Below are 22,443 nucleotides of genomic sequence, written 5' to 3'. Positions count from 1 at the left end.
AATCGCTTACGCTCTGTAGCGATCGAAACGCAACTGTCACTGTCACACTAATAAGGAAGAGTGATAGAGAGACAATGCTTTTCGTTGTCGAAGCGATAGCGAATGTAACCTTGGCTAGGCCGGCTGCTTCAATAGCTGCTGCATATCTGTGACATGTTGTCTATCGACGACATTCATCGATATGCGGACGACAGTACTATACAAGGATGGCTAAAAAATAACTAAATTCCCGTTGCCAGGGAGGTTTTGGGTTTTGGGACTGAGCAACTTTTACTACGGGACTAACCCTGCTTGGTGCTTTTCTTAATATTCATTAACGATATTACGGGCCACATAAAACATTCTAACTATTCACTATACGCAGATGACTTAAAAATCTATAAAACAGTGTCTTGCGAGTCGGATGCCAGAATGCTCCAAAACGATCTAACTAACGTAATGTCCTGGTGCAAGGAAAATAGAATGACTCTAAACGCGAAGAAGTGCTTTTTTATAAAATACTGCAGAAAGAAAAAACCGCTTGTGAGTAAGTATGAAATAGGTGGCGTCGAGCTAACGGAAGTTGCTGAAATTAGAGACCTTGGAGTTACACTTGACAGTGAATTGAAATTCAATGCACACATTGACGCAGCAGTTAAAAAGGCTGCACAAATGCTTGGCTTTATAAGGAGAAACTCTAGTGGTTTTAGACAGGAACAAACTAAAATTATTTTATATAACACCCTTGTACGTAGCCACCTAGAATCCGCCTCAATAGTATGGAGCCCCTACTATCATGTTCACTCACAGCGTATTGAAAGTATACAGAGAGCATTCACAAGACATCTTGCATTTCACACACCTGGATTTTCACACAGAAATACCTATGACTGCCGGCTTGCTAGATTCAAAATGCACAGCTTACGTGATCGGCGCCGAATGCTAGACTTGTGCTTCCTACACAAGGTAGTCAACGGAAAGCTAAATTGCAGCAAACTACTCGAAAAAATATCGTTCACCACTCCCCACAACTACCCGCGGCGGCCTATAGCTAAACCCTTTTCTATACCGGTTACCAGGACAAATATTGGTCTGCAGGCCCCCGTGGTACGAATATGCTCGAGTTACAACAGTCTTACCATTCACATCTTTCATGACCGTCTACCCACATTTAAATCTAAGATATTGCCAAAAATAATATTTAGTTCGAAGAAATAGGTATAATCTGTATTAAATTATTAGTATTTGTAATTATTTGTTTAAGGATTGTCGCAAAATTGTAAATAATGTATATAGGTATTAGTTAATTATTTAAAATTTAATGTTTTTTTTATGTTTTTATAGTTTAAATTCGTTCCCAATATTACTTAGACAACGCTATGTACTCCATAATTGTCGTACTGTATCAGGTGAAGTACTTTGGTTCTATTGTAATGCAACATATGTAATACATACGATGTGGTTGTACTTAATAAATAAAAATAAAAAATAAAAAAAAAACCCCGAAATCGCGAAAAAAAAGTTTACCCTCCCATAGAAAATGGACCAGCCAAAATGTAGGAAACAGCCAAATTTTTTTCGCGACTTAGGGGTTGGACTAATAGTAAAAGTTGCTCAGTATAATCCAAAAACCTGCCTGGCAACGAAAATGCAGTTATTTTTAGCCACCCTGTATACCTACAGGCTGGTCCAAACCTTGACGCCCATAATTTTTTTTTAGAATCCTCGTCGTGGGTTATCAGAATATACCCCATGTACCAGATGTTAGCCGATTTTTCGTAGTTTTCGAGACTTATAACTTTTGTTAAGAAATTCTGGAGTGAAGCTTTGCTTTGCTTTTCTGCCTTCTAATAATTGTTCGTGGTATTTGCACTGATAACTGAACTGGACTGAACTGAAATAGCGATGGGGAAGTGACCCCATAAAATAATAGTAGAAATAACTGTGTCAGGTATCGAGGCATTCTATCCAGAGTTTCGGTGTGGGATCAGGACAATTTAATCCGATTCAATCCTACCATGACTCAAATTTGCGCGTTTACCGCTAAGAAAACCTCATTTTTCAAGGCACAACCCTTCCCATGTCAGGGAGTATTGGGAGTAAGGTTTGCAATCCGGATCCGAAATGTATGAAATTATCCGGATCTGGATCCGGATCCACGGATCTTCTCATACATTTCAGATCCGTCGTGCAAACCCTAATTGGGAGCCTCGATCGGTGTTGACATCTCCATCAGTGACGTCCAATAATTTCGTAGCCACCTTGCTGCGTAGGCTGCGCTCGTATCAAAAAAAACTCGGTGTGCTCAATAAAGGGAGGCCACCGCCATACTTTACTCTGGGGTAGACTGATCCCATATATTGAGTACTGCTGTCACCTTTGGACAGGAGCACCTGGATGCCACCTTGGGTCCTTCAAATCAGTCCAAAGCCGCGCTGTACCTATGAATAGAGATCTCCAAAAAAGAAGTTTATACGTTTTAAAACGGTCGGCAACGCGCATGTGTAGTGTAGTGTAGTGGAGTGTAGACGTCCATAGGATGCGGTGACCGCTTACCATCAGGTGGGTCGTAAGCTTGTTGGCCACCGATGTACTAAAAAACATAGGTACCTACACTGTATTTGTCTACATTAAAAGTAAACTTATTAAAGCAAAAAATAACCCTTTCGTTTCGTTAAGCAGGCCACTGACGAGCCTTCCAAATGGATGCCGTTACAATGGATTCATCCAAATGGACGGCATCCTAATATTAAACGTTGTACGTTTTTGACATTCATGGACCGATTTTGGATTGCAGCCACGCTATTTGGACTGTTGGAAGGCTTGTCAGTGGCCACCTTAAGTTCATTTCGTTTGGGGGGGGGGGGGCGCAAATTTGGTGTCTGCCCCGGGCGCTATATCCTCTAGCTACGCCCCTGGTCACATGCACCTTAGCCACGACAGGTGTCGATGGTTGTTAAATGCAAAAAAAAGTTGGGTTAGCCTTTATTTAGTTAGTGTATTTTGTAATCTATTGTTTAAAGAAATAGAGTCGTTAATCTATACTAACACATGAAGGCGGTTATAGTCTGCTTTTACTACGAGGGGATTATCCTAATTTGTGGTTTACCACTCAATGGTATTGTATTCTTGAGACTCTTTGAGTGAACTAGCTCAGATGACTTGATTCATACTATACTGATTTTTTTTTTTTTTTTATTATGAATGGGCTTACTCATGGCCACAGACTAGCCGAGGCGTAGACGTGGCCTACGATGGAGCGAATATAATTATACAATTAATACAGAAATGTAATGGTACTTAATGAAAAGGAATATTGTGTATATTGTTTCGACGAATCAGATACTCTCAATAAAATCTATACATGAGGCCAAAGCTGTTCATAAATATTAAATGACTTTATTATCTCTATACGCCTTACTAACTCTATTTCTCCTATTGTGGAAAAAAAAAACACAACGACAGTCAAGAACGGAATTCTTAATTTGAATTTTTCAGATTTTGAGATGCATAATCCATTGGTTGGAAAGCTCGTTCGAAATTCAAACTTACTTGCAATATAATAAGGTCGTATTTTGTAGATCCCTCTCATACTTATAGTAGCCATTGAGATAAAATTAAATATCCCACAAAAATAGGCAAGCAGAATTAAACTTTGTGTCAAAGACATAAGTCATAAATTTCAATGCCAAAGTTTTAACTAAGGATGTTTCTCGCCTAATATGAATTGACCAGTGTAAGCATCAGTTAGCTAGCCCTAAGCAACCAAAGGTCAAGCTGCAGTTGAAAAACTAATAAAGATAAAGTTAAGCTGATAATTTTCCCGCCGTCTCCATGCTTCTTTAAGTTGGGTATTGACTGGTCAGCTGCCTGTTAGCTATAGTTTTCGCGAAAATCGCCAGGACAGAGGTGAAATTTTTTGTATGAAAACTTGCAACTTTAAATGCATTTTTTGACGAAACTATTGCAGTCTAAAATGAAGTCAAAATCAGTCCATCGACTCAATTTTTTGCAAGCTTTCTAATGGTACCCCACACGATTCTTACAAATGAAAAAAGTTTCAGCCTACCCCTCTCAACCCCCTAAATTTCCCCCTTTAATAAGAAATAAGCAGTTTTGACTTATTTACAATATGAGTGGTGGTAATTGCTATAACTGTTCCAAATTTTAGGTATCTATGTCAAACGGTCTCTGAGAAAAACGTATTTAACTGATTTGCAAGACCGAAGTGATCCCATAAGTGTTCCGTAAACAAAGTTTTGTACGGAACACTAAAAATGGCTTCATGCTACCTGTTTATTAGTTCAGTTTACCTTAGGCATTAGAACCTTAGTAAGTTATCAAACTATTACATATTACGAATTATCGTTTTTACAAATATAAACAATGACACTAAATCAATCTATTTCTTATTATACCTACTAATATGTGCGGTAATAGGTAACCTAAGGTGATAATAATAAGATTTATCATGAGGTAGTTGAGGTACCTACCTCCCTACCATTACGAATTATCACTAATTATAATGATCCTCCGACTTACTTCTCAGGAAAGTCATCCTCGTCATCATTGACGAAGTTCCCTTGAAATAACGCAAGCCTATTAATAGGCGACACCAATCGGATTGTGTCCATAGGGATATCGTCGGCGTGCGTGCTTATAAAATTCCTCCTGTGTAAGCCATTTCGAAATTGCTCCATTATTATTGTTTACCTAACCCCACACTTGTATTTAAATGCACATCATAACATAACCTAAAACTTGCTAAAACTAATCACCGGTCGATAGATTAAACTCGATTCCTTTTTTGGTTTTGCGTTACGTAAACTAAACTAAACATTTTTGATATTTAAGGTTTCTGTGTATTATTTCATAATGTTTAAAGCCGTGGGCCGCGGCCGTGGTGGTTGCAGTGAATTTGCCTGCGGGTACTGTGGAAATCGATACAAACAGCTGGTAGGACCACGTATCTGGAACACTTCGGACGGGATTTCAGTGTGCATAGCCAACGCGAACGAAACGCAGCTGTCACTGTCGCACTAGTGGGGAAGAGTGATAGAGAGAGATGACTACGATACGCTACGGAACGTTAACGATTGGCACGTTGGGTACGCGCCCAGAAGTTTCTTGAACGCTGCGAGTTCGTTGTGTATCGTAGCCGGGTGAGTGGTCTACAAAGTTCCGTTGCTCAACCATAGATGGCATTAAAGAGTACCTAACTCATGTAATTTTTAACCGACTTCCAAATCTCAAAGAAGGAGGTTCTCAATTCGGTTGTATGTTTTTTTTTATTTTTATTTTTTTTTTTTATTTTTTTTTTTATTTTTTTTTATGTTTGTTACTCCATAACTCCGTCATTACTGGACCGATTTTGAAAATTCTTTTTTTGATTGAATGTATATACATACAGATTGGTCCCGTTTTTGTCAAAATCCAGTTCTGATGATGGGATCCATGAGGAATCGAGGGAACTCCTCAAATCTTAAAGGCATACACATAGTGATTTTTGGTTTATTATCAACGAATCAAGCATATACATCCAAAAAAGTGACATTTGATGAAGTGGAACTGGTGATGATGATCAGAACGGAACTCTTCAACGACGCATAGTTCACGGTTGGCGATTTGTCCTCTTCGTTATGTTTGTTAAGCAAGTTAAATTTTTAAGCCACATTTTTGTCAAGCTCGAGTTCTGATGATGGGATCCATGAGGAATCAAGGGAACTCCTCAAATCTTAAAGGCATGCGTATAGAGATTTTTGTATTTACATCAGAAAATCAAGCATTTTCATCAAAAACTGTTGCATTTGATGAAGTGGAACTGCTGATGATGATCAGAACAGAACTCTTCAACGACGCATAGTTCACGGTTGGCGATTTGTCCTCGTCGTTATGTTTGTTAAGCAAGTTAAGTTTTTAAGCCACATTTTTGTCAAGCTAGAGTTCTGATGATGGGATCCATAAGGAATCGAGGGAACTCCTCAAATATTAAAGGCATACGTATAGATTTTTTTGTATTGTCATCATAAAATCAAGCATTTACATTCAAAACTGTCGCATTTGATGAAGTGGAACTGCTGATGATGACCAGAACAGAACTCTTCAATGTCGCATGGTACACGTTTGGTGATTACGAATTTCGATTTTGACTTGGACTGGGACCCGGACTCGGACTCATACCCGGATCCGGTTCGGACCCGGATCCGGTTCGGACCCGGACCTGGACTCGGATCCGGATTCGGACCCGGACTCGGAACCGGACTCGGACCCGGACTCGGATCCGGACTCGGACCCGGTCTCGGACCCAGACACGGACCCGGACTCTGACCCGGACTCGGACCCGGACCTTGACCCAGAAAACCACTATGATACCTTAACTAAATAAACAGCTATGATTACCTACCATAAAATTAATGTAGGTATAAAGTACGATGATGCCAATCTTACTAGCCCCTCCCGCTTAAACCCCCGTACACCGCACGGCATGCGCCATTAAGTGGGTTAGGTTAGGTTTGAACTGCGATCCTCACAGAACCGAACAAGGATTAGGTTAGGTTAGAACTGCGAGCCTTACAGAAACGAAATGCTACTTGAAAAGTGGGTTTGATTAGGTTCGAACTGAGGAGTGGGTTAGGTTAGGCTAGAACTACGACCCTCATGGCTCCTCTTCACGGTGGGCCAACGCCGGCCACTCCAAGGGACGCATTTATGCGTTAGAGGGAGCAAGTGGTAGTGCATGGCTGCGTCCCTTGGAGTGGCCGGCGTTGGCCCATCCTGTAGAGGAGCCATTATACAGAAGCGAAATTCTAGTAAAAAAGTGGGTGGTTTTACCTCCTTTTCTACATAGTGTACCATCTACAATAATCTTTCATCGGCCCCCATGGAAGTCGGTTTTTTTTTCTTAAAAATTATTTTAATTTTATTTTATGGATACCTACTTAGTGAAATTTTCACCGTTAAAACTACATGTCTTTTTAAACATAATTTAGATTGTGTTCCTAAAATATAGTTCATTATACTTATTATTTACGTTGTTATAAATTTGCTTTACTTAATTTACCAGGCGTCTTTCATGATGATCAGATCAGTGATTTTGATAACACAGACTGTGCAATTGTTATTTATACGTCATAATTCATATAAGTATTAGAGTCTGGCTAGCCAAAAATTGTTGACAGATATTTCGTTGTTGTATCACCAATTGTCTATGATTTAAAAAAAAGCTAAAAGTCAGTTGTCGATTTATGTCTTTCATTCAAATTGTTTGCGGTTTTTATGGGGTTTATTTTAAATAATATTAATAATTTCTATGCTGAGTGAGGTTCACAAACTATTATTTAAGCTCGTAAATAATTACGACAATGTGCGAAGTCGACGTGTAGCGTTGTATAATGAAAAAGTGCAATGTTTACAACTTCTAACCAAATGTAAACAAAATACGAGGTTGGTGCTCTATAAATATTTTGATACTTTAAGTACCAGTTCTAACATTTGCCGATTACTTTGATTAAGTACGTGAATTTATTAATGCCTGAATCTCATAAATAGGACAAGTGTATAAAGAAACGGATAAATTAAAAGTTCTGAAAAATATCTATAAAATCTAAATATTGGAACGTAAACATGTGTGTTTGTCGTTGACTGTACTTTAAATAGTGGTAGAAATTATGTGAGCTGACTTTGAGTGCACTTAAACGATTATTTAGCTTATTTCCTTAGGTACCTTATTTGTGCACAGAATATCAAAGATATTGTCTAGTATCAAAACTATAATTCCTACTACACAAAGTGTGACCAGCCCAAGATTTTTTGAATTTCCCGCCAATAATTTAGGTAAAATTTCAGTAGCCAGACTCTATAAGTATACGTTTGAAATTTAAAATAACACGTGCACAGTCTAAGAAGCTATTAAAATAGCTGCAGAGTTATCTTGGTCCAACCAATTCAGCACAAGGTAAATTGCAGGTAAGTGGAACATTTCTCAGTGAGTTCGTGCTAAGCTAGAACTTTCCTTCTATCTTATTTCAGTGTAAAGTTGAGACCAAGCTTAGTGAAACGCGGTCTAAGCCGTTTTCCTTTAGGGACTTAGTGCAAACAAGTTTCATTTCAATGCGATGCATACAATGTAGGTAACTACGAGTGTTGCCAACTCGGATTTTGAAAAAATGCTAGACTAGTGTCTAGATTATGCCAAAATTATGCCAAAGTTTTTTGAAATATGCTAAAAAAATGCTAAAATGTCAACTTGAAATTAGATACTTATAAAACACATACATTTATCAAATTTGCCGCCTTTTTCTACTGACAAGATCTGCTTGATCAACTTTACGAGTATATAGTCCGTCGACGTCCATCCGTCCACAAAAGTCAAAATTCATATGAAAATATGTACCACATAAGGCGATGGCGCATATTGTTGCTGCCAAGTTGGTGCAAACTTGGCTTAGACTAAATTATGCTAAAAAATATGCCAGATGCTAAATGGAAAATTTTGGTGCCAAAGCAAGTGAAAATATGCCAGATCTGGCATCAATTATGTCAAGTTGGCAACACTGGTAACTACGAGTCGGGAAGAAGTTAGGATGAAATGAAATAAGAATATGAAATACTTGCTTAATTTTATGCACAAAGTTCGAGTGTTCTTCTTAGAGTAAGTTTTCTTATACAGTGTGGAAAGATAAGTCGGGCCCTGGAGGGAAACTACCTTAAATCCTTAAGCTGGCTCATTTTACTTAAAGGAGGCATTCCTTTATTTCAAATCAGTAAATATTACTTGTGAAATCAAAAGAATATACTTAAATGATCGTACTAGATTTATTATTGTTACATATTTGCCGAGACTTATTTTTAAAACGTGTTTTTCAATTAAAAGACACATCAAGATTGGCTCATTTTACTTAAAGGAGGCATTCCTTTATTTTTCTTTAAGTAAAATGAGCCAGCTTAAGGATTTAAGGTAGTTTCCCTCCAGGGCCCGACTTATCTTTCCACACAATAGTTCTTTAAACGTACGTAGGTGCCTAATAATTGATAGTGAATTATAAGAAGGTAGGTACTTATACTATCAGTCATACTTTATAATTTGATTACCTATGTGTCAGAAATTCTCCATAAATCTTCATACATTTTTTTGTTCTTTCGTCATACAAAGTCTATCAAAGATTGTAACGGAATAAAAAAAAATGAAAGCTTGCGATTATGAGCAGAAATAAACGTATAAAGGGGTCTCCCCTCAGCTTGATCTCAAGTTACCTTTCAGAGGGGCTACCGCGAAAACCGAAATTCGCAAATTGTGGGGATTATTCTCTGTCACTCTAATTACGCCGTCATTGGAGTAAAAGAGAAAGATCCCCGCAATTTGCGAACTTCGATTTTCGCGGTTAAGCCCAGGTAGATTGCCGCTGGTTTGCCGTGGAGACCTGGGCTATAATCGCAAAAATCGAAGTTCGCAAATTGCGGGGATCTTTCTCTTTTACTCCAATGAAGGCGTAATTAGAGTGACAGAGAAAAATCCCCGCAATTTGCGAATTTCGGTTTTTGCGGTAGCCCTTATGTCCAAGCGATCGCGTGAGCACGTAAACTTAACTAACATTGATTAATTTCAGAAGCTTAATTTTATTTACCTGTTACTGGAATCCGGTAATTTGATGAGAACATGTCTGTTTGTCCGTCGTTCACTGCCCGGCCTCTTCAATGAACTTTCTCGACGTAACAATTTTTCATCACACATTTTATTAATTTAACATTAGCCTTCTTTATAAAAGAAACACTATTTAAATATTCACTAAAATGTTGACATTGTCTGTAGATTACCTAACGAACAATAATAATATTTAATCCGTTTAGCCTAATAGTTTTTTTCAAGATGGAGGAAAACTTGACAGGGGACGTCTTGAGCTAAATAAATTTAGTTTGAACAAACGTTATTAATAATCAGACGTCCGTAATATAAGTAAATGGTTTAAAATAATCTATCGTTTAATCTCCTTATGCTCTATAATCTCTATATTAACAGTAGGTATATAATCTATAAACGAACTTCAGTGTGTCATAACAGAACAACATCAGTTTATAAAAAAAATCAGCTCAATCGGAAACCGGGAAGTGGATCAAATTTAACTTGCAAGATTTGATTACACACAGACAGACAGACAACGGTCAGGTGAAACTAAATAAAAGCTTGTAAAAAATGTAAATCTCATGCACTCTATCTTATGCATAACCGGTGCCGGATTTACCACTAGGCTGAGTAGGCTGAAGCCTAGGGCGGCAGATTATAGGGGGCGGCAAATTTGGGTCCAAAAAATACTGCTGTTCAGATAGGGTTGACCAGAATTTTGTCGCTCCCCTATTTATTAGTTAGAATTAAATAACAAGCATTATTTGTCGATTTTGCCGCCTTCTGTCATGTCAAGACCCTTATATTGAGATAGATAGACGGCCAGGCGGACAACAAAGTGATCCATATGGATTCCATTTCGTCCTAAAAATGTACCATTTTCTATCGAATTGCGCTATTTCTACAAAAAACTTCGCGCTCGCTACGCTCGCGTTTTTATGTAGGAACATTATTTGTGGTTCTCAATGGTCAAAACCCATCACCACCGAACCAGTCGCCGATCAGATCCGGAAAAATATAAAGAGGTCGCAACGTCAAAACGGCTCATATAAATCTGTATCTAGAATAGTGACGTCGCCTTCTTCGAGGTGGATAGGGGCGGCAAAATCGGCATAGCCTACGGGCGGCAAATGTCTAAATCCGGCACTGCTGATAACCTCGTGTCATAAAAAGCAATATACATATCACGTTCAGCTACGCCTGCAAGAAACAACGAGCAATTAAACACAAAATACGTTTTTCCTTTAATAGCGATAGAGTTTCTCGATTATGCTACGTATCTTTTTTAAGATTGACACAGTAAAATTTTAGGAAACAATTGTGGTCAAAATATAAATAGTAAGTGGAGAGTTCTTTCATCTGAAAGTTAATCTTGCTATCCAGTGAGGCAGCGCATCTACAACTATAGTGTTTTTCAAACAGCATGGGTACGGTTACATATGTCATCTCAATACAATTCTTCAAGATTTTGCGATTTTAATTTTTAAAATTTTAAATTTAGAACAAGAAAAGTCTGCAGCGATTTTGATAGCCCACGCATCAGTGCAACTGTTATTTTGAACGTCAAACTTGTATTAAATTATGACGTATAAATAACCCTTGCACTGCGTGGGCTATCAAAATCACTGCAGACTTTTTTTGGTCTAACTCTATAACCTTGTGTCAACAAAAAAATTGCGTAAGAGAAAAAGTCAGCAAAATGCGTGGAATCCACGCATTGTCACGAATAGAAATCAAACCGTGCTAATTAAATGTCATCATTATTATGGCATTTAATTAAATGCAATTAATAGAAATAATGAAAAGAGTCACGAATCGTAAATATCTGTGCGTGATTCAGTAGAAAGTTGAATGTATTCTTATCGCACCTCTAGCACATCTTGCATCCGCGACTTAGACCGCGACTCGAGTCGCCATTCCCGCGGCTGTCAAATCTGTCGATTTCCGTAGCATAACTTGTACCCGCGACTGCAACAGCCGCGTAGAGAACTCAAAGTCGCGGCGCGACTCGTCAGTGTTACCCGGCGAAATCAAAGTCTAAACAAATCGATATTTGCAAGTGGCAACACTGAATCGGAAACCAGGGATGCGCTAAATCATTCGTTCTTTGGTGGTAAAAAATCTAGTTTTTTGTCGATGGTTAAGTTTTTCCTGTCAAAGTCAAGGAACTTTCAAATTTTGTCAACATTTAATTACGGGAAAAAATATGAAAAAATGTAAGTAATAGAGCCTTCCTTATATACTTAATATTGATAATATTTCTTAAAATATATATTGTTTAAAAATTTCTGTTTAATATACCTTTTAAATAAAATATTTTTGTAAGTAAATATAATAATGAAATTGCTATTATTGGTTTTGTTCTCATATTCCTGTTGTAAATAGTGTTTTATTTTTCAGAATAAGTTCAGCATTATCCTAGACACGATTGATATCCCAGCACCCAAAGGAAACTATTATTAATAGGAACCTGCCAACGGGACCCGAAGTGGAGATTCAGGAAAAGAAACACACTAGGCAAGCTTGTAGGTTTCAAACGCGGAGCTGTCCCCTTTTCTAAATTAACTAAGATGTGAGAAGCGCTTTAGCTTTAAGAACACCACCGAGGAAGTGAACTATTAATAATAACCCTAATGGTTATGGCGTACCTATCTAAGCTGCCACAGTAACTCTCAAATAAGTTTCATATAGTTTTTCTTGTGCCAATAATGGATGGCATGTTTGTATACTGTGTACCTAACTGTTTATGATTTGACAAATTGATATGAAAAGCTTATTTCATAATAGTCCTCGATGAAGTCATGACCATATTTTATTGTCTACAAATAAATTTTCTTTCCAGGGTGATATTTAATTGTCCTACGCCGCATGTCGAAGAAAAAGGAAGAGAGAAAATACTTTTCAAGGGTAGTAAAGAAGATTCTTACAATTTCTCTATAGTGGTTCTAGATGTTAATATATATTAGGTTTAATAATAAGAAGTCGAATATTGCAAGAATATATAAGGCAAAGCAATATACTATTAATTTAAATATATATTGTGTTTTTTTTTCTCTCCTGTATTTTTACCTGAAAAGAAACAAAAATAAAGTAGGTAGGTAAGTACCTAGAACTCCTAGAAGCCATTATTAATTAGCTCCCCAAGGCCCACTTCATACCTAATGTTGACAGCAACGTATCATAGCATGATCGTATCAGGCCCTGTCAAACATGAAGTGAAACATCTAGAACACGGGTATTATCTAGAGGAGTTTCAATATGGTAGACCATATGATAACCGTACCTATGCTACCTACGCAGACTATGACATGAGCGTAACGATTCCTTCAAAATATTGTTGGTCGGCTCGGTCCAGTCACGTCACGGTATGGTGTTGGCAGGGGACGGAATGGTTTAGTGGGTGTTGACTGATAATATTTCATACAAAGCATTATTTTGAGCCGGACATGATCCTGTTATAGCCACGTATTACATCATTCTGTTACAGTACGATGCAGCGGGCACAGGCCACATGTAGGTATCTTTTGTTGAAGTCGAGGAAGGTTCCAAACGGTACCTAAATAGTAAGAGATTGTTGAAATTAGACATTTAACCGTGATCCTAAATATTACTACTAATACTATGGCTTACTTAATATGTTAGATAGTTTGTTTTGAACATTTGTACCTACCCACCTCATCGGCTTCATTTATGTACAAGCAAGCGGGCTCCGTTGTTAGGTTGATGAAAGTTTTGTGTAAGGAAGTCTTAGGATTACTTTTACAAACTTACGAACCTGAATTGAAATTTAAAAATCCTACATATGTACCTAATTACTTAATTGAGTACCTACAAGCTAGCTGTTTGAAATTAAAGTTGTAAACATGATGGGTGTGTTGTGGTACTTGTAGGTATCACCGTGCATAATCGATATATGAGTGCGTAAAGCGCATTTAGTGATTGTTCCATACTTCCTTATTCCTTAGGGCAATAAGTAATTATACAAATTATATTATTACATAATATATGAAACTTGTTTTTAAGTTATAATTATCATGAGTTTAGTTAAAAAAGTACAAGCAAACCACCCGCGAGAGCGAGTCGCGTTCTAAAGTCGCGTAGACTTCGACTCGCGGATTGACATAAAGACGAGAGAATATTTTGTCTCAAAATAGGCAGTTGTGCTAAGGATTTTAGTTCAAAGTCGCGATAGTTGTCATTTTCTGTATATGTACTAATCTGGCAATACGTGCTTAGGCCATACACAAACTGAGGTACCTCGACCTACCTAGTAATTTAACTTTTCTCTTGCTGAAAAAAAGAACATCTGTGCGCTGTTTATCAAAAGCTTGTAATGGATGTCACTTTTTGACAGATTTTGTTACAAAGGGGCTTCCACTTGTATTACAAGTTACAAGCTTTTGAGTAATGGGCCCCTGATGTAAAACAATTCCCTACAATTTGGGTTGGGATTAGCCAAAATTACGTCGCGGGCGATTTTGACTGATAACATTTACAAGCAGAAAATGGCCTTTAATTCTTATCCTAAAATTTCAGGATCAGAAGTTCGCGTCATCCGACAAAGAAGACGAATCCACGAATTGCGATTCCTGCCGAGGCATATACTTATTGTGCTTTTCTCCAAACATGCGAGGAAATAAGCTAAAATAATTATTATTTAAGCATCAAGCATCACTCAAATCAAACCTTCACATCCAAAATGTCAAAAACAATTTCCCTCTTCAATTAATTTTTAAAACTTAAAGGCACACACTTATTCTACCATTCAGTACCATTCAATATTCGTTCATTCATTATAATTGTGCAATATAGTTGGTCAAGCCAACTTTTCAGTCAGTAAGAACCAGGAAAACTATACCCATCCTTTCTTTTGGGTGCTAGTACTAGTGTAAGACAAAGATAGTATGATTTTCTTTGTCTATGTTTGAATTGAGAAAGTCCTTTGACAAACTATATAAGCTTTATGAACACGGATGAGATTTAAAAAAAATATAAATATAATCTTTGATTTTATTAAGCAGTATTCGCACGATCATACACGTGAAATGTTAGCTGATCGGGTCGTGTAGAAGCGGCTCGCGGCAATAATAATTGGCTGTTTGCGTTTTTTATTATTAAAAAGTAAAAAACACTACAGTAATAACTTATTACTGTAGTGTTTTTTTACTTCCCGTCCGCTAGAACAGGACAGCGATAGTTTGATGTTTTTTAATTAGAGTTTGACATTAACGAAGAACTTCCCGTACTATTTTTGCTACAGTAAGGTGAATATTTCCGAGCATATTGGAGAAAAATGTGTTTAACGCTTTTCTGCCCCTCATAAATGTTGACCGCTGCTGGCCATATTTTTGGTCGTGCTGCGTCCGGCTATTCCATCAGGAAGCAATGACACCTGTCAATACTCGCTATATTGACAGGTGTCACGATCTAGGAATATGTTTTCACCACACCAGCTCGGAAAGGCTTACTTTGCACTTCAAAAACTGATAGCAATGTTGCAGTTTTTATGTATCCTGGTAGAATTGACTTTTAAATAATAATTTTGGATGATAAATAAATATTTGATTTTGTTTACATTTGATATTTACTTCGGGTTGGTGTGGCGAAAAATTTCGTGTTTCACTCGGGGGCAAATTTTGTTTAACCCTCGTGCTTTAAAACCCTCGCAACGCTCAAGATTCCATTTTTAAATTTTGGAATGTTTCGCTGGCTCGGGTATCAATATTAGCACGAGCGGTTAAACAACAACTTTGCCCCCCTGGAAAACAAATAACTTCGTATTTAACAGTGACAATAGGTAATATAAGATCTATATGTATAATAATAGCTTCACATTGGCGGTCACTGCGGCAAAAACAATGTACGAAATGACATATAAATCAACTTTGACTGTAATAGACAGCAAATAGGTAATACATAACTATGTACTGTAATTGTACGAAAAGCAATCATTTAAAGTTTTATTAATAGCAAAAACAATGTTATTGCGATCAATGGCACTCAAGATATTTATGCTCAAACATGAAAAGGATTAGGTACATTTTTTAATCAACTTTGACTGTAATAGACAGCAAATAGGTAATACATAACTATGTACTGTAATTGTACGAAAAGCAATCATTTAAAGTTTTATTAATAGCAAAAACAATGTTATTGCGATCAATGGCACTCAAGATATTTATGCTCAAACATGAAAAGGATTAGGTACATTTTTTTAAGAACCATAAACTCTGGTATTATAATCATAGCCCTATAATGCAACCTTGGCCCAGTTTTAATATTGATTATTATAACGAGCCTTTTTTTATTCGTATTCGTTACATTTATTTTGGAATATCAGTAGGTACGAATGCTTTTTCTATTAATTTGAAAAATATTAAATATTTTACTGGAATTTGAATTTGGACCATATCTGTAAGTTGTATTCTAAAGTTATCTGAGTTTTAGCACTTGTACAAAACCTAATTCCCATAAATATCGCGTTTTATTACGACAATGAACTTATTGAAACCTTGCTCGGGTTATCCGAAGTTGTTCTGCCGTGAGGCCGAATCCGCGAGAGTCAAGGGGACACCTTACCTTACGTACGTACTTGCTCTTTACATAATACATTATATACATATATGAGACATAGTGCTCAGTTGGTAAAAATCAATAAAAATACAGAGTACTTACTTATTGTAATTGAGTCTTTTTCATAAATCATATATTTATTTGTAAACATAGGTTTTTACAGATATAATTGTACACTTAAAGAGAGTATCACTATGTTTAGCCATTGGGCATACAAATATTTTTCAGATATTATATATAATATAATATAATATTTTTCTTTTGAAACCTAATTAAAATAATATTGTGATTTTCTTGATGAAATGCCAAGGTACCATTCAAACATAGTTCTAAAATAGTACAACCCTGTTCAAATCAATAGCTTATAGTTTTAAAGTTCCTATTTTTTTTATCACCACTAAGAAAAACAGTAATCAATAAAAAAAATAGTCTAGTTAAAATAAATATTCTGCAACATCATAGTACCTTAGTTAAACACTTTAGCTTGATTAAAAACACAAATACTTTAATTATACCGTAATTTTGTGGAAACTTTTTTAGAGATGCACCGTGAAAGTCTTTTTAGCAAATGTATAATTAGTCTCCGTGAAAACGTTTGAAATGTTCTCAAAGAGAGTACCGTGGAATTGCTTTTGTTACATTAGCTATGGGCTGAATGGGCTGGTGTCAGGGTTGCCATATATCAGACTATCCAGTAAGTCAGTGACCACAAAACATTTGGCGCAGTACCTACATACAGTGTATTTTCTGTATAGTGCGTAGCTTTCAAATAGAGCCCGATGGCTAATCCTATTGTCTATTGTTAAGTAAAACCGCACGTGCTACTTACCTGCAAAAAAGGGTCTTCTTTATTCCATTTGGCATCTGATCGCGGGCTAGTCCAACGCTCAAAAAACCAGCGTAGGTGCGCTCTCCGATAACGCGCCTTTGTTACGCATCTCGATGACACATTTTAGACTGGTTCTGTATAGCGTTCGACTCGCCGGCACTCAGTAACCGAAGTACGTATTTTTTATGCAGGTGGTTGTGGCACGTGGCACGAGCGGTTTTACTTAACAATAGACAATAGGATTAGCCGTCGGGCTCTATTTGAAAGCTACGCACTATAACAGGAGCAATAAATTAAACTGTAGGCTGTACTCCCCAAACTGACCAACATTTGTTCAATAACTTTCACTAACTCATGGTTTGTTTTTTATTATACTTTAAAGTTTATTCTAAGACGCAATGTATTGCAAATTTTGTTATGTTAAAAGCGTGACAAGTAACGTCAAACACACTGATGTCAGCGTACATTGAAGGCAATATTTATTTTGTATAAAAAAGAGGAAGTCTAAAGGATTCATAATTTTTAAAAGTTGCTGAACAAATGTTGGTTAGTTTGAGGAGTACAGCCTTTAGTTTAATTTATTGCTCCTGTTACAGGAAGCATCCTGTATACAGCGGTATTTATTTCAGAGATGACAACGGACGCGCGATTCGCATTGGCAATTGGCATTAAAAACTTTCAACCCCATTGGGTGTAAGGGATGAATTTTCAAAAATCCTTAGACATAAGGTAAATGTACTGGTGCTCGACGCGGTCCCAGTACATGTCATCTTAGTCTCAGTAAGTCATCGTCAATAGAGGTGACAGCAAGGTGTCATCTATTGGGCATTAGCATGTCGAGCACTAGTACGTTTACTTTACATACGAAATTACTAGAGTGGAAATGTATGTTGATTATTTACCCCAGTTCCTGGTCAAGGTATGTTTTTATGGTTACCAAATAAATCAATTAACGACTAGTAGGTAAACAGGTTTCTAAGCACCGACATTTGGCATGCTGCTGAGAATGTAAACAACGCCGAATATGTCTATTGTGTCTCTTAAAACACCTTCGACATGTCTTCTACAGATGAAATAGAGTTTTGATTCGTTTGCGAACTTATTTATACACTAACGTGCGTGGTAATAAAATAATAAGTTATGTAGATATTTTGAAGCACATGTTCGATAATAATAACATAATACGCATAGGAAATTTTGTTCAAGGTCATTCGCAACCGTTTTTTATATCGTCCTAGTAACACAACTCGGTAATTATGACAATACTTAGGTTTTGATAGCTTGATATGCAGTATGCATAAACAGATTCTGATCAAGAGTTTTGAACTCTATCATAGTTACCGTAGTATCGAATTATCGTATCATAGGTATCTATGTAGTATGTATCTCTTAAGATTTCGGTGAGAGATCACATCTTTTGACGAAATTGGAATAACGATCTATTAGCAAAGGTTTGATACTTATATGTAGACTAATCATAATGATATAGTGTAGGTAGCTAAGCTTTACGTATAGTACAGATGTATCTTAATATACATCTGCTGATAATTATTGCCTATTGAAATAAATAAGTTTTTAGTAAGAACTGAGAACAAGATCCTGAGTTACATATATCATATATCGTTCAGTGGTTTACCTTGTCGTACGAGAGATCATGAGTATACTGTGCGATTATGTTACATATTTGTAATCATTATTATCTTATCCTTTAATTGTAACGAAACATTTATTGCGTGGTTCATTTCTTTCTGATAACGTGTAAAAAAACAGGATCATCCAGAAATGCTTATTTCCCTAAGCCTTTTTTATATCGGGATTTTGTATTCTCAGAGATTTAAGTTTTTTGGTACCCGGGTATGTCCTTAAACTACGTCCAAGACCACCGGTGGACGGGCAGCAGCGTCCCTCAAATTCGGTGTACTCGACTGCGATCGCCAACCCGCCTGCCAAGCGTGGCGATTATGGCATTCACCCGCCATAAGGGGGAGGCCTATGTTCAGCAGTGGACGTCTTATGGCTGAGATGATGATGATGATAATGAAAGTTTTTTGCGCATATTGATCAAAGATTTTTGAGATGGGAATTATTTTTTTGAATCATATTTTCATAACGTATATATAGTTAGTATGCCTCTTTTTGTTATTTACTTAATCCCTAAGTGGCTTAATCCATGAACTTTCGGTTTGCGCTATGTATGTCTTTACGAATTAGGTACCTAATACAACATAAAGTGTATTGGAATACTGTATTGGAAGTGCGTTAACCCCAAAGGTTGCGTATCAAAAGTTTTAACGTACGAAAACAAAAGCTAGAATTCCAATAAGAACTTTTCGCATTCGTTGTTTGTTGCCGTACCATCGCCCACACTGTTAACAGATTACTGTACGTCGGTGGACCTTATGCCTTTTGTAATAAGGTCCACCGATGTACACGTATAACTTTTGGCGTTTGATCCGTCTATTGATTCTCTTATCTTTGTAAAAATATTCCTCTTCACGTTACTCATCTGTTTAAAAAAATATCTGTATAATTAAACACATCTTATTAGGTATTTTGGGTTCAGAATAAAATTTACGGTAATCCTTATTTCAGTAAACCCGTGTGTACCTAAGTTTTAGCAAACACTTTATATTTATCGAGCCGTAGATAAGTTTTTTGCGACCTGCCTTAAGCTGTCCTGTGTTTATCTAAATTGCGTTGTCTATGGTATATGACCACTTTGATTACAAACTTAATTGCTTACTCAATATATACTTATGTAATCTACGGGTAATTAGAACGTAGCTGTTATGACACACGGAAGTCTTCAATTACTTCCAACATTTTTTTCCTCCGGTATTTTATACCTTTTATTATACAAGTTAAAACATACGGTATAAAATATTTCAAATTATTAATGGACGCTAATATTCGCATTTATTTCACTAAGTTTAAACAATAGCACAACGTTATCATATCGGTCACTTCACGTATTCACGTTAACGTACCGCACCGTGACGATGTCACGGCGCCGCGGTTGCTACTGGCTGCGCGCGCGCGTATCGCTACATTTTCATCGGCTCGCATCACGTGAACTTTTCAACTTCCAGTTTCCCTGTTGCATTTTTTTGCGAAACCTTGGACTGGAAAGGAAGTTATGTTGACAAAAGAAATTGAGAAATAATTGAGTATCAACCCGCTGTGGACCTTGGGGACTTTAGCCCAATTCTTCTCTCGCATGAGAGGAAGCTAGTGCCTGAAAGTGAGACGCAACAGCGTGTATTTTCAAATTAAATTGATGCATAGGTAGGTTTTAGTGCTGTAAAAAGATTTCATAAGAAATTTTCAATAGCAGTTCAAAGTAACTAAATAACACAGTGGAATAATTTTTAGACCTTTTTCGAGCGGCAATGTCGCGTCAGTAAGTGCGACGATTTTCTGAGTAAAAATAGAGTAAGTAATAATACATTGCGCGCTGAATTATATTGTAAGTCTATAATAACTATCCTTACATTAATCTGGTAATAAATAAATATACACTTATATTATAGGCTGAATTACCGCACATATTATGCATATAGCTTCCTTTCCTCGTCACTTCACTACTTACTAGACAGGGTTCCTGTGAATCTATTTATGAGCTGCTGTCTAATCCTGCTCAGTTTAAATATGTATGATGTCCATTATTATAAGTAGCACGCACACAGTCGCGTGTCTCATAAAAATTAGCGCCCAGGCCCAGGAGACTAATTCCGTGCACGATTTAGCTTATTTATTTAGGTTTAAAAGACCCTCATGGAAATCTGGGAGACCGAGCTTTGCTCGGAAAAAGTATAAAAACTCAATGCGCGTTTTCCCAGAGATGACACCCAGCTAGATCGATTCTTGGCCCCCCCAAACCCCCATACTTATAGCAAATTTCATGGAAATCGTTAGAGCGGTTTCCGAGATCCCCGAAATATATAAATTAATATACAAGAATTGCTCGTTTAAATTAAAGGAATAAGATATAGACTCATTAATACAGAGCTGAAGCAAATGAGTATTTGTTTTGCATGACTTACTGCCGTATTCGAACTTCAAGATATTCACAAGAGACGACACGTACTAGATCCATTCTAGATACGTTATAGTTTAGATATCAACTAGTTCTCTTTTGCAGCACAATTCGGGCAACCAATGTCACTTTTACGTTAGATAGAGTAAGATATCTATTAGATGTGATTTGGATCTCTAAGATATACGAGTATCTAGGACCCCTATTCGACAAGCGACGTTTGACGTATCGTGTTGATCTCCCGTTGATGTGGGAAAAATCATAAGTTCTCGAATACGTACAATGTCAAAATTTTACATTAACAATCCACAGTTAGGGTGACAAGCAAACCAAACCGAACCACCCTTAGTTTAGAGTTGAGTTTTGGTTGTACCAAATGATATTATCCACCGTTGATGGAATCAACACTCAGTATGCAATAAAATCAACAGTAGATTTGACGTGGATGCGGAATCTGACAGTTGTACATGTCGAATTTTGCCCCTGTGGAATCGTTCAAGATAATCTCCAGAATCGCGCAAATGTCAAATTTGACAGGTTAGATCTTAAACATATCGTTATCGTATCTTGGTGATGTCCAAAAGATATCTAATAGATATCTATTTCAAAATCTGAATCGGGCCCCTAAGGTTATGCGACTTTCATGTAGACGTGATGAAATTAATGGAGTTTAAAGGCTAATTTCCTTACCTGACCCTAACAGGCATGTTCCAACCTCGTAAAAGCTGTATGATTAAAGCCTCAGTAACATGTACCCAAGGCGTTAACTTTCGTATTGTCCACAGGAAAGACGCCAGTTTTCCCGAACGTTCTTGACCCAAATTGTTCGAGTTGACTTAAAACTTTCAATGACTAACTTAAACGTATAACAGGTATTCTGCATTTTAAGTATTGGACTAAAGAAATGCATTCGATTAAATTTAACTAAGCTCAATAGAAACCAAAAGGCAGATTCAAGAGATACGGAAAAAATCTAGGTACTTTACTTAAATAAGTACTTAAAAAATACAAATATGCCATGCCACTCGATAATTATGTAAGGGCCACCCCACATTTAGCGTCTTTCGAGCGTCGGCGTCTACAACTCTATAGCCGCTGCTCGACGCAACGTCGACGCAACTGCGCAGCGACGTCATTTTCCATAGCGCTGACCAGACGCCGACGCTCGAAAGACGCTAAATGTGGGGTGGTGGCCCTAATGGAGAAGAATGAAAGGTATAAAGGATGACTCACGTTATACCGGGCCGTGTTCGGGCTGGAGCTTACGCCGCAGCGTTTTCTATGGAAAGCATCACGTGATCACCTGTCATGTCAGAAAAGTACCTAAGTGCCGGAAGCTCCGGTCCGGACTGGACACGGCCCGGTTTAACGTGAGTCATCCTTAAGCTGGAAAGAGACCAGAACGAC

The 22,443-nt window shown here is 37.2% G+C and overlaps 1 protein-coding gene and 2 long non-coding RNA genes across 3 annotated transcripts in view; 1 reads left to right on the top strand and 2 right to left on the bottom strand.

The window, feature by feature from the left end:
* The window catches only part of LOC134670116 (glutathione hydrolase 1 proenzyme-like), a 41,143-nt gene extending 36,235 nt beyond the window's left edge, over positions 1 to 4,908 (bottom strand). Inside the window, exon 1 of the mRNA XM_063527804.1 lies at positions 4,522 to 4,908. Within this exon, the coding sequence (XP_063383874.1) occupies positions 4,522 to 4,679 (158 nt within the window). The 5' untranslated portion in view covers positions 4,680 to 4,908. The remainder of the gene's footprint in view (positions 1 to 4,521) is intronic.
* LOC134670121 (uncharacterized) overlaps positions 1 to 22,443 on the bottom strand; it is a 385,516-nt gene that overhangs the window by 87,491 nt on the left and 275,582 nt on the right. The gene's annotated exons all lie outside the window — the stretch shown is intronic.
* Positions 11,504 to 12,632, top strand: LOC134669779 (uncharacterized). Its single transcript, XR_010098976.1, has 2 exons — positions 11,504 to 12,123; positions 12,441 to 12,632. It is a non-coding gene; the product is annotated as an uncharacterized LOC134669779 (long non-coding RNA).

This window comes from Cydia fagiglandana, chromosome 13, assembly GCF_963556715.1.
Source record: "Cydia fagiglandana chromosome 13, ilCydFagi1.1, whole genome shotgun sequence".
Taxonomy (NCBI): domain Eukaryota; kingdom Metazoa; phylum Arthropoda; class Insecta; order Lepidoptera; family Tortricidae; genus Cydia; species Cydia fagiglandana.
The sequence above is the reverse complement of the archived record's forward strand: the minus strand, read 5'-3'. Positions and strand labels throughout refer to the sequence as shown.